This window comes from Schistocerca gregaria, unplaced genomic scaffold (genome assembly GCF_023897955.1).
Source record: "Schistocerca gregaria isolate iqSchGreg1 unplaced genomic scaffold, iqSchGreg1.2 ptg000396l, whole genome shotgun sequence".
Taxonomy (NCBI): domain Eukaryota; kingdom Metazoa; phylum Arthropoda; class Insecta; order Orthoptera; family Acrididae; genus Schistocerca; species Schistocerca gregaria.
In genome coordinates, this window is record NW_026061835.1 from 320,548 (window position 1) to 336,746 (window position 16,199).

The 16,199-nt window shown below is 40.0% G+C and overlaps 1 protein-coding gene across 1 annotated transcript in view; it reads right to left on the bottom strand.

The window, feature by feature from the left end:
• LOC126311052 (chaplin-A-like) overlaps positions 1-16,199 on the bottom strand; it is a 120,168-nt gene that overhangs the window by 84,808 nt on the left and 19,161 nt on the right. Inside the window, exons 5-6 of the mRNA XM_049992123.1 lie at positions 13,878-13,914; positions 73-110 (exon numbers count right to left, since the gene is read on the bottom strand). Coding sequence (XP_049848080.1) covers positions 73-110; positions 13,878-13,914 — 75 coding nt within the window. The remainder of the gene's footprint in view (positions 1-72; positions 111-13,877; positions 13,915-16,199) is intronic.

Below are 16,199 nucleotides of genomic sequence, written 5' to 3' on the forward strand. Positions count from 1 at the left end.
CTTGTTTCGCTACTGGTGAAACTCACCCATGCTCTGCCAGTATCACAGGTGCTACCCTCTAGTTTCACTCACCTGAGCAATAGGAGATGGAACTTGCTCCTCGACAGGGCCTGATTGCGAGAAAAGAAATTGCGTGTTAATATAAAAACTACTTTATCTGCAAAGGTAAAAGAAACAGGTGATTAACTAAGAATGTTACAATATGACGTGATAAAGAACAGAATTATTTCAGTCTTTTAACGTGCCTACTGATCAGTGAATAACTGACCATTGATCCACTCAATTATGTACAACAATGAACATTACTAACCGATTCCAAGAAAGCCAAAACTTTATTCCATTTGGAGGGTGCTACCTGAAGACTGCCAGTGGCAAATAAATTTTTAGTCAATATTTCACATAATTAAGGACCAAATTTTACAATCCTGTAGTAACGTGCTTATTGAAACATACAACTTTATGTTACAGGAGTAATTCACTGTGGCAAGTGGAACAGTTAGGAACAGTGTGTATGACTGTATATGCAGCCTCACTCATTGCAGGCATTGCCAACATTATATTCATCAAGAAGTTGACAATAAGAGCACTTATTGACTTGCAGGAACTTCACCCCCAATTTCAAATTATGAATTTCTCTCAGGGATACCCCACACAAAGTAATAGCAGAAATGGTTATCACTTACCACATTTTTGCAGTTCATGCAGTCAAAGTGCCACATCAAATAAATAGAATGCAACCCTCCTTTCTTTACTTACCAGCCAACCCAAGTCACTAAATCTGCATCAACTATCTACTTCGGAGTGCCATGGCTATATTAATTAGGATGCAGCCCTCAATATTGGCATCACCAGTGCAACCTACACTTTAGGTGCCTACAGCAGTGGTTCTCAGTTGGTACAGACGGAGTGCTGAAATGGAGATTCAAGAATAAGACTCATTTAGTAAATATCTTTCAGTGGATCAGCACATGTTCTACCTCGCCTTTCGTAGAAATTTGTTTCAGTAGCTGCATGTTGTTACACACAATCTGTGTTGCAATGAAGACCTATTCCCCTTGGCTACTGAGGAACATCTCTCTTCTTTTGCTATTTTCATTACTTCTTTGTCCCTGGAAACTTATTACCAGTGTCTTGTGTTGCATTGGGTAGCCTTCATCTCTGTGTCATTCCACCTCACCATCCTCCTTCAATGATCATGTGGCCCGATTCCTGTATTATTTTTCGAGGTCTGTGCCTCCTGGATGGCACTGCCATCGCCTCCATGAGGGTGACAGTCGTCATTTTTTACTGCTGTTACAGACTAGTTTTCCTCTGAGCACAACAACAACATTGGAATCTAGGACACTACCAGTGCAACTTGCAGTGCTCACCTAACACCTTAAAGAATGATCCTTATATTGGTGACAACCTTAGAGCATATCAGAACTATTTTTATGTTGCTTGCACTAAGAAGCTGCTTCACTTGCACAACATTTTAATTTGCCTTCTGTGTTGCAATGAATTTCTAACATTATGGCTAATTGAGCACATTTCTCCCCTTGTGCATGGATCATCCACAATAGGTGGGAGATATGACGAAGTCCAGTCAAAACCTTGGCAGAGAATGTAATTCAGTTGTTGCAGTATGTGTCAAGAAGGAATACTCATCACTATAGATTTGACAACTGTGGGTGGACAGGCTGTATGGGAGGAACCTCTAGGTATGGAATGGGTGGCAGTTGTCAAAATAGAGGCATAACTTGTGGTTAGTAGATATGATATAGACAGAAGCAGTGATGTAGCCATCTTTGAAGTGGATGACGATATCTATGAAGGTGGCTTGTTGGCTTTAGAAGGTCCATGTGAAGCAAAGGTGGAGAAGCAGTTGCAGATCTGTGGAATGTGGATAGGGTAACTTCACTCTCGATCCAGATCACAAAGATGTCTTCAGTGAACCTGAACGAGAAGAGTCCTTTAGCCACCACCACCACCACCACCACCACCACCACCACCACCACCACCACCACCACCCCCGCCGCCGCCGCCGCCGCCGCCGCCTACTCATACTCCAGTTCGGGCACAATCACCACCTATCCCATCAAAGCAAGGCTACCTAGGATATATAAGCTAAGATGCAACCATTGTGCTGCTTTCTATGTGGGTACGGCAACTAAAAAGCTGCCTGTCCACTTAAATGGCCACCTACAAACAGGGCAAGAAACAAGTTTATACCCAGCTGCTGGGCAAGCTGCTCAACTCAACATCCTTCATTTCAATGACTGCTTCACAGCCTGAGCCATATAGATCATGCCCACAAACACCATCTTTTCTGAAATGTGATAGGTGGGAACCCTCCCTGCATCATATTTTATGTTCCTGCGCCCCTCTGGCCTCCACCTCCGTTAGTCACTTTTCTTATCCATCCATATCTTCCTATTCCATCACTGCTCATCCCTTATTCCACAATCACACCCAGTCCTCACTTTTCTCCTTTTCTGGTACCACCACCCACCTGTCCACAACACCCTCCTTTTCTGGTACCACCAACCACCTGTCCACAACACCCTCCTCCTCTCCTCCCCCCCCCCCCCCACCCCATTCACACAGCCCCCCATCATGTGACTACGTCCATCCACCCTACTCTCTCCCCACCTCATCTCTGGGAGCTTTCAAGCAGCACTTCACTTTCACTCCCACCCGAAACACGGCTCGTTAGTACCTCCACTTTTCACTTCAGTGCAGTGCTTCAGTTTTATGTCATTCACCCCAGTTACATACAGTCCCATTTTGTGTTTAATCAACTATTTCTCCTTTGCAATTTAATTTGATAGAGAAAAAATTACCTGCCATGCAGCAGCAGAACATACACATGAAACAAGGTAATATGTGATTAGATGTATTTATCTATCCAAATAAATTACACTGTTCAAGAAGGTTCTATTTCTGATATTTAAGGGTGTGCTTCTAACACAGTTTACCACAGGAAATTCAAATATGCAATCAAAATATCATTGTGTGGGATACTTTTTATGTAATATGTAACGATGTATATATCCATGATTCAAACACATGGACGTTACAGAGAAACAAGTATGTTGCCGCATCCAGTAATAATGGAATATGACAGTTGCCTGTTCAACAGCGTGTGAGAAGAATTCGATGTCATTGTGTTATATTCCCCCCCCCCCCATGTGTAAGTCATTGAGACCACCTGCAATAGCTCATTATCTCTATTGGTGAATGCCGATCGCTGCATCGAAAACAAGTCTCAAGGGTGTTTTGCTGTACAACGGAAATAAGATACCTCTGCTCCAGTAGCTTATGCCAGATTCACCCAAGAGAATTACAAATTCATAGGAAGGGTATTAAATTCATTACTATACCATGAATACAAATGGAAAGTATTTGCAGAGTTCAAAGTAATTGCTACGGTACAGAGAATGCAACAAGGCTACCTGATATATGTCCGTTTCCTTTGTGAGTAGAATAGTCGAGAAAGAAATTGTCACTATGTGAAAAGGAAATGGCCTAGGTGGAGATGGAAAGTGGGCAAAAAGAATGTGCAACATTAAAGTCTGGTAGCTCCTTAAGGTATACTACATCCACCACTTCACATCAAACTTGGCCTAATGAAACTATTTGTAAAGGCCATGGATCCAACAGGCAGTGGGTTGGCATATCTAGCTACTAGATTCCCCCATCTTCCAGCTGCAAAAGTATAGCAAGGTGTATTTGTGGAACCACAAATAAAGGAGCTGCAGAAAGATGCCAGTTTTGAAGCGTGTTAAACTGACGAAGAAAAGACAGCCTGGTCCTGTACCAAGACGCTGTCAGAAACCTTCCTCGGAAGGAAAAGAGCTAATAACTACAAAGCCCTGGTGAATGAGATGATGAAAGAGTAACAACATTTGTGGTGCAGTATGTCTTTCAAGGTATGTTTGATGGACTCTCATCTGGACTACTACATAGAGAGCTGTAGTGACATATTGGATGAACATGGTGAAAATTTGATGAAGACATTTCTACCATAGAAAGGCGTTAGGAGGGAAGTGGGTACCTTCTATGTTAGCAGAATATTCATGGGATATCATTCAAGAGAAGAAAGATTCACTATACAAGACAAAAAAGTGATGTGCATTAGAATAATGTGGTTCAATTTCTTGTCAATTTTCTGTAATTTCCCATGTCGAATAAATGTTACAAAGCATATCCAGAAACATTACTGTGTTACATGTTAGATCTCACCTTCCATTAATGTAATGAACTTATGATATCATAAAAACCTGAATTTGTTTTTCGAGTTTCACCTCAAGTTTGCTGCAGTACATCAGAAACAGAAAAGAGAAATAAAATTGTAATGGCTCATAACCAATCACTGACATAAAATATTAAAACAAGTTTTTATAATATTGAACAATTTGGGGGTCAGTACTCCCTCTTGCTGTTAGATACAGTTCTCTTCTATGGTTGCAAGATATTCTTATTCCTTTAGTTAGCCAAGGTTTTTATATGTTTTCTTGGAATTATGTTTCACTGTTTTCTTGGGAAAACAATTTTCAAATACCCTTAAAAATGTATCGTGAAATATGTTATATCTCAAGTTTGCATCGGGTTCCACATACACTTCATCCCAGTCTAGCTCCTTTAGTCTTTCCCTAAAGTTTGCAGTATTTATATTGTTAATTGAACGCACTGCTTTGAAATTCTTATTTGATATACTGCATGGAGCTATGGCATGTACTGTAACTAGCTGTGCACCATGATCTGAAAGACCATCCTCAACAGGATAAACATTTATGTCCTTAAACTTATCTTGGTCTATAAAAAAGTCATCTATCAATGTCCTGCTGTTCTTTGTTATCCGAGTAGGAAAATCAATGCCGGAGCTCAAATTGAAAGAACTTAGTAATACTACAAGGTCATTCTTCCTATCACACTCTTTCAGGGAATCAACATTGAAATCCCCACAAATGACAATTTGCTTCCCCCTGTCTGACAGATAGCACAACAAAGCATCCAAGTTTTCTAGAAATAGCTGGAAATTCCCTGAGGGGGACCTATACACTGTTACAATTATGAAAGTGCCATCATTTAGTTTTAGTTCAGTGGCACATGCTTCCATATGTTGCTCTACACAAAAATTTTTAGTTTCTAAATGTTTTGCACTGTGCAAGCTTTTGACATATATGGCAACTCCTCCTCTCATCATATTATCTCTATTTACATGTGCAGCTAATTTGTACCCATTGATGCTAACCTTTTGCATATCAGTGACAATGTGATGCTCAGACAGGCATAGTACATCTATTACATTCTCAGTTTCTATATCTTCTAAACAAAGCAGAAGCTCATCAATTTTATTCTTCAATCCCCCAACATTTTGATGAAATATACTAACATTTTTCATTTTACTTTTGTGAGTATCTTTAACTTTTTTAACATCTTTAGTACTGGCCTGGCTGAGTTTCCCACTGGACACTGATCTTACACTAAAAAGAGAGTTACCACCACGAGATGTAGTTCCTGCCCCCTTTAAATTTCCTGCTATCAGCCCAGACAGTTTACCCTTCCCCTTCTTGTTGAGGTGAAGGCCATGTCTAGTATAGTCCCACCTACAGAGTGAATCAACAGGAACCACACCAATGTGTGATCCAGCAAAAGAGCCAAGTAGCCGTTCCAACTCCAAATTAACTCTCCTGACAGAAGAGCTCAAATGAGGCCGGTCGTGGCGCTCCAGAACTGACACAAACCCAACACTGGTATGACTCGATGCCGATGCAATATTTGCCAGGTCACACACTATGCTGTACCCCGGATCTTTGTCAATACAGTTGCCCGGCCCAACCACAATAACCACGGTATCTTCCTTAGTAAAGCCTCTCCATAGTGAACCTAAATCCTCTGTAACCTGCCCCAGTCCAGCACTAGGATTGATAAAATTTGTGACCTGGTATTCTGACCCTAATTCATCCTGCAGAAGTTGGCCCACACCCCTAGCATGCGAACTACCTAGCAACAAGACTTTCTTTCTCTTTGCACACTTCCCTACCTTCTTATTCAATTTGCTGCCGAAAGCTTGTTGAGCCCTGTCTACATCTACTTCTGTGAGAGGCTCATCAGTTTCCGACTGAGGCAACAGGTCAAACCTATATTGTACATTAATAACAAAGCTGTCAGAAGAATTTCTTGGCCGGTTCCTTACGCCTGTTGCCACTTCCCACCCCTGTTTACCCTTCTCCCCCCTTAACCTGCACAGTTCTCGTCTAGCGTCATTTAACTCAGCCTGAAGGGCAGCAATTTTCCCCTCCTGTTCCACAATCTTTCTATCTCTACTGCATAGCCTACAGAACCACTGATGAGTCTCGCTCATTTTCCCAATTCCCAAACCACTACAATCTCCCCAATGAAAAGAGTTACTACATCCATCACACCAGACCCCAGAGCTAACAATTCTATGGCACGTCAGGCACTTTACACTCATGGTACAAATCGATTTTAGTGACAGAAAGACAATTAAGTTACTGGAAAACAATGAAAATACGTGTACAAAAAATTAGGCCTACTCGCGACAATGTAAACAATGGTTCAGAAGTTTCTTACTGAAAATTACTTTAGAGACGACGATACTCTACAGATATAAAGCAGCAGCAAACGTATTTGGCACACTAAACTATCAGTAAATGCACTTAAAATTGCGGTATGAAGTTTAATCTGAAAGCTCAAAAGTTTGGCCTGGCCCCAATAGGTAAACAAAACGAACGTTGCTTGATTACTATGAAAATACGCAAGTAAGACAAAAACTTTTAATGGTACACTTGAAGAGCACTATAATTAACGTAATAAATTAGTTTAAAGTGTTAGAAACCGTTTATTACTACTAAAATTACTTATCTTGTATGGGAGCTGTGACTCAAACGTCTGTATAGCAGGCGCAGGGCTACCAAATTGTTATATTTGTCAGGTAAAACACATTCTGTGGTGTAGGGCATTTAGGATTATGTGAAATTATTCAGGTGTTTAATCATGATGTCCATTTAGCTAAAGTTGTTGGCATCAATTGAATAGAGAAGCGAATTACTACAAGCTCAAAATATTACCACTGATGTTGTGGTAAGACACTCGGAGCTTATGAAGTGACTTAAAATATTTTTATGAAAATTGGGGCCCCACTCCCCCTGGACTAAAGTTGCTGCCAGTGAAGTTAATATCAATCATGAATTTCACTAGGTGTTCCTTGATGAAACCAGGAACAGATTTATTCAAGATAAATATATCTTATCTTATTGACAATCTAACTTTAAAGGCAATATGAAACAGTGAAAACTTTAGATGAAACATTTCCTGAAAGATAGGCCCACTAATTGTCATTGCCAGTGTAACAGTCAGAAGGTTATAATATGCTACCCACTACACAAATAATGGTGATTTACATGAGAGTGCACTGTTTACTGAAATGTGTGGGCATGTTGGGGAAAGAACGGGGACTCAATACTCCATATCACACCAGGCATTTCATCATCTTACACGTAAGTACAATATTTAGTAGTTTTTATACTGAAGTAGTAAAAGTAATTTTAAAAATTAAATGAAATGGAGCATACATACATTTTACAATAATTCATTACTGAGCAGCATCTGAAGGTGAGCTTGTAAGTTTAGCAGTAATATTTGTTTTCTACCTCATCATGTAGCTCATGGTTGAGCTATCATTCTGTTACCTAGCTGTGGTGGTCTCGGGCTCCTGAAAAACTGTCTTCCATCATTACTTTTCCAACTCATATGTTACTATTATTTCTGTCTCCTCCTCCATGAAGACATCATGGTGATAGTACTTTTTATCACTTGCCATGATTTATCTAGTGTTTGTGCCCTTTCCAAGCCACAGTGGGAAACTGGAGTTAGGGTTCATGATTACATTTTTGTTTTGCTATGTTCCAGATAATTTTAATTGTAATAAATTTCATACAAGATCTATCATAATAGCTATTACTAGTCTTGTGAAATAACAGAGGGCAATAAATTAAACATTTTTCTTAATAATGAAATGTCCATTACTGCATTCTTTTTGTACTTATGCTGGGATTTAATGAAAGGGCTGGAAGTACTTCACAGCAAAGCAAATGAGATATTTAGAGCAACAACTTAGCAAGCGCTCATCATACGGATATACTATTGTTTTATTTCTATGAAATCATCATAATTAAATACAATTAAATTTGCAAATACAGTTTTAAATGTTATTTAAATTTGTTCATAGCAAAATCTAATTCTGACTGAAAATGTGTGTGAATGCAGAAAATGTGCTTGTAAAATAAATAAATTACTTATTGGAGGCAGCAATTTTAGCTTTCATTGTCAGTTCTGTAATTAGGTCTCCTGTCTTTCCATACTATGAAATGGAAAGCTGTTGCACACCGCATAGCGGAGATGCTGAGTTGCAGGTAGGCACAACAGAGAGACTATTGTTGATGAAGGCCTTAACGGCCTTTTATGTGGGTGTCTTTTTGTTCTGCCTATGTACGACTCCGCATCTCTGCTATATGGCGAATAGCAACTTTCCTTCTCATAATATTGTTACATTACATCCCAGATTTTCCATTGTTTCCCTTTTGTCTTTCCATACTTTCATAGGGAAACACTCAAGTATTTTTATGCCTGAAATGAAGTAAATAAAGTTTACATATAACACTAATTTCAGTAATTCCTTGTCTCTGTGGGAAGAAATACAGCTGAAGGAAAACATCTAAAAATCAGAGTGATGAGCACTCTCTCTTGCACAGAAAATGAAGTATTAGGAGGCAATGTAGTATTGATTAGTAATGCTTACATCGCTGTCCTCTATCCAATGAGAAGATTATGAACTTCAGTGTCCACATGTTCCACAATACAGGATAACACTGCATGCAACATGCAACCAAAGGTAGTACTGTCAACAGTGGCTAGACAATACACTTTTTTAGACTACCACATTCTCTGATTCAATGTACTGCACCACAGACAACTATTAATTTGCTCTACTCTGTACATCAGTATCTCATGCAACAAATAGTACCATAGGGCAAACCACCGGCAAAATGCTGCTGTTAAGGCACGTGAAAGATGAACACATTCCTCTTCAAAATACTTGCATTAGAGTGGGGAAACAGCTGCCCCAGTCTACATTTTGCCTTCCTCACCCAAAATCTTTGTATGTGAACATATTCCCACTGTATTTAACACACAAGAATCTAAAATCATTTACCTGGTCTCTCTCTGCAGTGAAACCTTCATACTCAGCATCTCCATCTCACTGTCCCTGTGTATGTATATGGCTCTCTGCCACTCTCTCTTTCTTCTCCCACTGTCTCATTTTTTCCCCACCTATTTACAGTATATCCCACTGCCAATGTCACCTCTCTCAATCACACTGTTTGCATTTGCCTTTACTCCCACTGTCTCCACAACTCCTTAACAGCTCAAAAATAGTTCTGGGGTATCCAATTTGGTTTTTTTCCCTTATATTCAAGAGTGTAAAACCTCAGGCCAAAATTGTCACTCCCCCACACCTGTGTTTTCAAGTACACAACAAGACTGATGTATGGCGTCCACAAGTCTTTTTGTCTACACTGGCTCCTATCTCTTTTCCACCCACTTTTCTTTCACATATCTTTCCTCCTCTTTTACTACCACTGTCCCACTGCCCACCAATATCTCCTTACCTTTCTTTTTAAAGAAATTTCCATCATTTGACTATTAATAGTTCATTTGTTTTACACAGTCATGATTTCAGCTGTATACCCATTCTCAAGCTCATGTCTGTGAGTCATAGAAAAATTGTATTATTGGTCTTATGATGTGTTCTACTGCAGGATATGAGTACATGAGGAGGATATGTAAAATGGCTGTCATTGTGCACAGTTGAAAACCACAAATTAGCCTATAAAGATAGAAATACCTTTTTCCAATAACAGAACAACACAGCATGACAGACATATTAACATTTCAACATGCATTGAAGAATGGCTATAAAGATAAAGCCATTATTGTGAAAAATAAAAGCACACTCTAAAGTCAATTTATGGAAATTTGTTCTAAAAAATTCCCCACGTTTGTTCCCTCATGTCCATTCCACCATTGTGTAGCATTTGAATGCAATGGAGAACGTTCAACAATGAAGTTTATGAGTACCACAAGCCAAGTCAGAAAAATTACTGGTTGGCCTTATGTGCATTATCCTCTTGCTTGTCCTCAATTAGTATGTGAACGCCACTGATCATTCCTATCCTGTTTCATTACTGCTGACTAGAAAATTTTTCTTTATGTTAATCTAAGGGAAAGAATAGAAAGGTATTCTTTAGTCCAAACAATCAGCAATGCCACATAGAAAGACTTATTTGCATCCACATAAGATAATGTTATGCATCTGGTCAAACAGTGGCCATGTGGTGTACTATGAGTTCCTTGCAAAACAGACATCTTGCAGATGCCTTTCTGCACCCACCTTTTTCCATCTGATATTGCACACTCCAGTTTCATCTTTTCTGCTCTCTGTTCGACGATCTTCACGTACTCCCTTTTGGAGTGAAAATACAGTTTGAACATGGCTCTGTGTGTTCTTTGCTACAAAACTAAATGAATTCTAAAGTTGTGGATTGAGAAAGTTACCCCTACACTGGAATATGGTAGTGAACAGTGCAGCAGATTACGTTATTTGATGACTTAAGTCTCCATTATGTATAATATGCGTTTTTTGAGCTTATAGTAAACACTACAGCTTTATTTATTGGGCTAAGATGATCCATTGGTCATGAAAGGGTTAATCTGGAAACAAACAGTAAAAGGCTAAGTATGGAATAACATTTGCCACAGTCAATCCCTCTGCCAATCAAATAAATTGTCTTAAACCAGCAGGCTAACTGCATGAGGAGTTGTGGTGGACAGAGTGAGAATGTCAGTGAGGGGATGGGATGACAGAGGGTATAATATAGGAGGCACAGGGACAGGGATAGAGTTATGCATGCAAAAGGGCAGCATGAGATGAGTATGTGCCAAGCAAGACGGCAAGAGATGGAAATGAGTCACCGTGGTACAACAACTGAATTAGAAAAATGCTGCAGAAGCAAAGGGAACTTCACAGCAAACATAAACATAGCCAAAGCTTTGCAGACAAACAAAAATTACACAAAGCGAAATGTGGTGTGAGGAGGGCTATGCGAGAGGCGTTCAGTGAATTCGAAAGTAAAGTTCTATGTACTGACTTGGCAGAAAATTCTAAGAAATTTTGGTCTTACGTCAAAGCGGTAGGTGGATCAAAACAAAATGTCCAGACACTCTGTGACCAAAACTGTACTGAAACAGATGATGACAGACTAAAGGCCGAAATACTAAATGGCTTCTTCCAAATCTGTTTCACAGAGGAAGACTGCAGTGTACTTCCTTCTCTAGAATGTCGCATAGATGACAAATTGGTAGATATCGAAATAGATGACAGAGGGACACAGAAACAATTAAAATCGCTCAAAAGAGTAAAGGCCGCTGGACCAGCTGGGATAGCAGTTTGATTTTACACAGAGTACGCGAAGGAACTTGGCCCCTTTCTTGCAGTGGTGTACCGTAGGTCTCTAGAAGAAGGTAGCATTCCAAAGGATTGGAAAAGGGCACAGGTCATCCCTGTTTTCAAGAAGGGGCATCTAACAGATGTGCGGAACTATAGACCTATATCTCTAACGTTGATCAGTTGTAGAATTTTGGAACACGTATTATGTTCGAGTATAATGTCTTTTCTGGAGACTAGAAATCTACTCTGTAGGAATCAGCATGGGATTCGAAAAAGACGGTCGTGTGAAACCCAGCTCGCGCTATTCGTCCATGAGACTCAGAGGGCCACAGACACTGGTTCACAGGTAGATGCCGTGTTTCTTGACTTCCCCAAGGCGTTTGACACAGTTCCTCACAGTCGTTTAATGAACAAAGTAAGAGCATATGGACTATCAGACCAATTATGTGATTGGATTGAGGAGTTCCTAGATAACAGAACGCAGCGTGTCATTCTCAATGGAGAGAAGTCTTCCGAAGTAAGAGTGATTTCAGGTGTGCCGCAGGGGAGTGTCACAGGACCGTTGCTATTTAAAATATACATGAATGACCTTGTGGATGACATCGGAAGTTCACTGAGGCTTTTTGTGGATGATGCTGTGGTATATCGAGAGGTTGTAGCAATGGAAAATTGTACTGAAATGCAGGAGCATCTGCAGCGTATTGACACATGGTGCAGGAAATGGCAATTGAATCTCAATGTAGACAAGCGTAATGTGCTGCGAATATATAGAAAAATAGATCCCATATCATTTAGCTACAAAATAGCAGGTCAGCAACTGGAAGGAGTTAATTCCACAAATTATCTGGGAGTATGCATTAGGAGTGATTTAAAATGGAATGATCATATAAAGTTGATCGTTGGTAAAGCAGATGCCAGACAGATTCATTGGAAGAATCCTAAGGAAATGCAACACGAAAACAAAGGAAGTAGGTTACAGTATGCTTATTCGCCCACTGCTTGAATACTGCTCAGCAGTGTGGGATCCGTACCAGATAGGGTTGATAGAAGAGATAGAGAAGATCCAATGGAGAGCAGCGCGCTTCGTTACAGGATAATTTAGTAATCGCAAAAGCATTACGGGGATGATAGATAAACTCCAGTGGAAGACTCTGCAGGAGAGATGCTCAGTAGCTCGGTATGGGCTTTTGTTAAAGTTTTGAGAACATACCTTCACCAAAGAGTGAAGCAGTATATTGCTCCCTTCTATGTGTATCTCGTGAAGAGACCATGAGGATAAAAGAGAGATTTGAGTCCACAAAGAAGCATACCAACAGTCCTACTTTCCACGAACAATACAAGACTGGAATAGAAGGGAGAACCTCTAGAGGTATTCAGGGTACTCTCCGCCACACACAGTCAGGTGGCTTGCGGAGTATGGATCTAGATGTAGATGTAGGGGCTACCAACTACTGAGGGAGGAGGATTGTGGAACTTAAGAACAAGTTAATGGGAAATCCCATATGTTTAAGTTGGTGAAGCTGGTATGGGAGTGGTGAGAGGACTGGAGATGGGTCTCGAGGATGCTGTACACCTGTTGTGGAGCTACCAACAAGTCAGGCACCTTGTACTGAGTGACTTGTTGTCATTAGGTAGTCTAGTATGCTCTCGGCAGGCAAAGGATGCAAATTAACTGTGGCACCCAGATGGGCCAGGCTATTTCATATGTCCGTCAAGCGATAAATACCGCTTTGGGAGAAAAGAAGGATTACACAGACAATATTCTCCATTTCACAGCATGATGAGATTCCAGGTCACTTGCTAAGAATGTGGTTAACTTGTTCCAGTCCCCATTAACATTGGCATATTTTCCTCTTTAAGAAACTCAACTACGCTGAGTGATAGTTGTATACTTAAATATATATTTATCTGAAGATGCTGATTTTAATATGTGCCATAACTATGGAATAAGTGGACTGTGGTCTAAACACAACTACAATTAGTAATTTTTGCTGACCTTTACAATGACTTATTTTGAAATGTCAATTTGCAGCTTAAATATTTGTCTTCTTCCTCTTTGATCATATTTCCCTCACAATCTATGACAATAAACATTTAATTGCTATTGCACATTTGTAACCAATCTTTCATAGTTATGATGACAATGAAAATTTTCAGTGTGAATTATGTACTACATAATTAATGTCCAGTGTCAAGTTCATGTACACAATTTTGAACAACTATTTGACTGAAATACTTTAGCATACCACCAATGAAGAATTAGTTTCAAAGAAAAAGATGAAAAAAATGTACCACATAAGAAAATATTAAAGTGGCAACTTTAACGTATAATTAAGCTACTGTCATAAGCGAAAAATCTCACCTGCTGACTGTTCCTCTAGGTGTACCTCTTGTGGCCCCTGCAAGAAATTAAAAAAGCTGAATAACTTTACATCAACTTAATTTAAGTGTAAGTCAGACACCTTGAAACATGGCAGTGGTATGTCACCTCACTACACATACTCACCTCGGTGTTAATAGGTTGGTAAACTAAAATAATGATGGAGATTAGGAATCATGTACAGTGACAAGTTGATAGTTATGAAATGTTATTGAAGTGAGAATTATTAAAAATGCATAATTATCTAAGTGAAGAAGCACAAAATATTTGAATTTTAAATGAGCTTAACAGTCTGAATTCGCTACAGCTGACATCTGCGACACAGCTTCCGACAGAGAGCAGGACAAAGGTGCCCAAAAAATTCAAGTTAACAAGGATACTGCCAGTGGCCAAAACAGTAGGACAGCACAGTTTGGTGGAATGAACTCCCCTCAACTATTACCTGGTGGAGTAGTCCAAAGGATCATGGAAGGGGAAATGAATGATGCACCATTTTAAAATCACAAATTATAGAAACAGTGATCAAAATAAGGTCCATTTTGACTTCATCTACGTCTGTCAGGCCAGAAATTGGAGAATGGTTCTCAGTCCCAGAGATCCAACTGAGGTTGGCCCACACAACAGAAAACTAGGTGGAATTGTTGAAACACCTAGCAAACGAAATACAGTAAGTTTTTTTCTATCCTGATAAGATGTGACAACACTTAGTATGGAACTGTTTATAATGAAGATAGTTTGCCTTTGCAGAATGATGGTTAAAAAGTGAAGAGCATATCTCTTTGTGCGAGTTGGCACGTGACATACCTCAGTCCACCAAGAGACCACAATACACCACACTAAAATTGTGTGAGAATGTAACACTGTGGTGGTAAGGATAACATTTGTAAGATATTCTACCTGGTCATCACAGATGGGGAAATGATGTTTCTTGAAGGGTGCCAGGGAGCAGTAAATCTCCAGTCATCCTTAAAAAGCTGCCATTTGGGTGTTCTCGAGGGTGGGGTAGGAGTCAGAATGTAGCCAGCAAATGGGAAATGGTTGCTTGAATACTTATCAGAGACAATGGAACATTAGAGATGATGGGCAAACTGGGCAGTGCCAGAGAGCTATAGATGGAGGTAGGAGTGCACAGAGTCTGGAAGGAATGTGGGTGCTCCCATGGTAAGGCAAATGAGGTTAAGGTAATTGAGGATGTCAGCCAAGACGGCATCTATGAAAGGTTAGTGGAGAGCCTAAAAGGGGATGGTGTGCATTACAGTCAATGAGCAGCAGGACAGGGTGAAGAAGATGCCTAATAAGCTGGATGAACTCTGCCCATGACACTGAATGACTGCGGGATTTAAACAGTACAAATGGATACGTTCAGGTACGGAAGTAAAATGAACACTGGAATAGCTTGAAGCTGTGTGTCAGGGAGACTATGATCATCATTCTCAATTAGCAAAATCTGTCTACTACATTATGTATAAGAAGTGTTTGGGGGATGGGTGTGGATCTCAAAGCTGACTAGAAAGAAATGCGAGAACTCGAAGCAGTCATTAGGACGCAGTTTTGTTTTGTGCAGGCACAGAACAAGCAGAGGTTGCGATTCCTAGAGCAGACGGAAGTCCTCTTTTTGGATCGAAGGCCACAAACATTCCATTGGAAGAGTGTCATGATTAGGGAAGGGAAGAGGGGGAAGAAATGGAGGGGTGTCACCTCAGCAGCTATGGAGTGGCAGCTTTCAAAGGATCACTGCTAAAGGGCACAGAGGCTGGATTATACTCCTGTACAGAGTTGTTGTCACTCTCCTTCTGTCTGTCCTCAGAGTCCAGAGCAGAGAACAAGCAGAAGAGGTGACACGGTCACTATTGAAACTGATGCAGCAGAGAGGAGAAGGCAGACAGGCTACACAGTTGGCTGGGTGTAGACACGACCTACAATCGTGGTTGCAATGATTATACTCATAGCAGTGCAGTGGGTTCTGAATGTATTGTCTGACTAAGATATTTCGGGCAACACTTATGCAAATTATGGAATTGAGTGTGAGAGAAATGAAATTTCTGCACTTTTTGCATATGGGCTTCACTCAGATTATATTCTTAAAGTACCTGTAGCTAAAGTCATGAAATTTATAATGTCTTGTGATAGAGAATAGGCCACGGCCTTTGACAGAAACACCACTCTAATAAAAGTGAGAAAAAAGAGTGTGTGTTTTCTCTAAGAATGCCTCTGATGATGATGACTGGTTTTCGGGGCACTGAACTACAATATAAGCAGTGTCCATGCAAAGTCCCAATTTTTACACAGTCCAATTTTTTTACA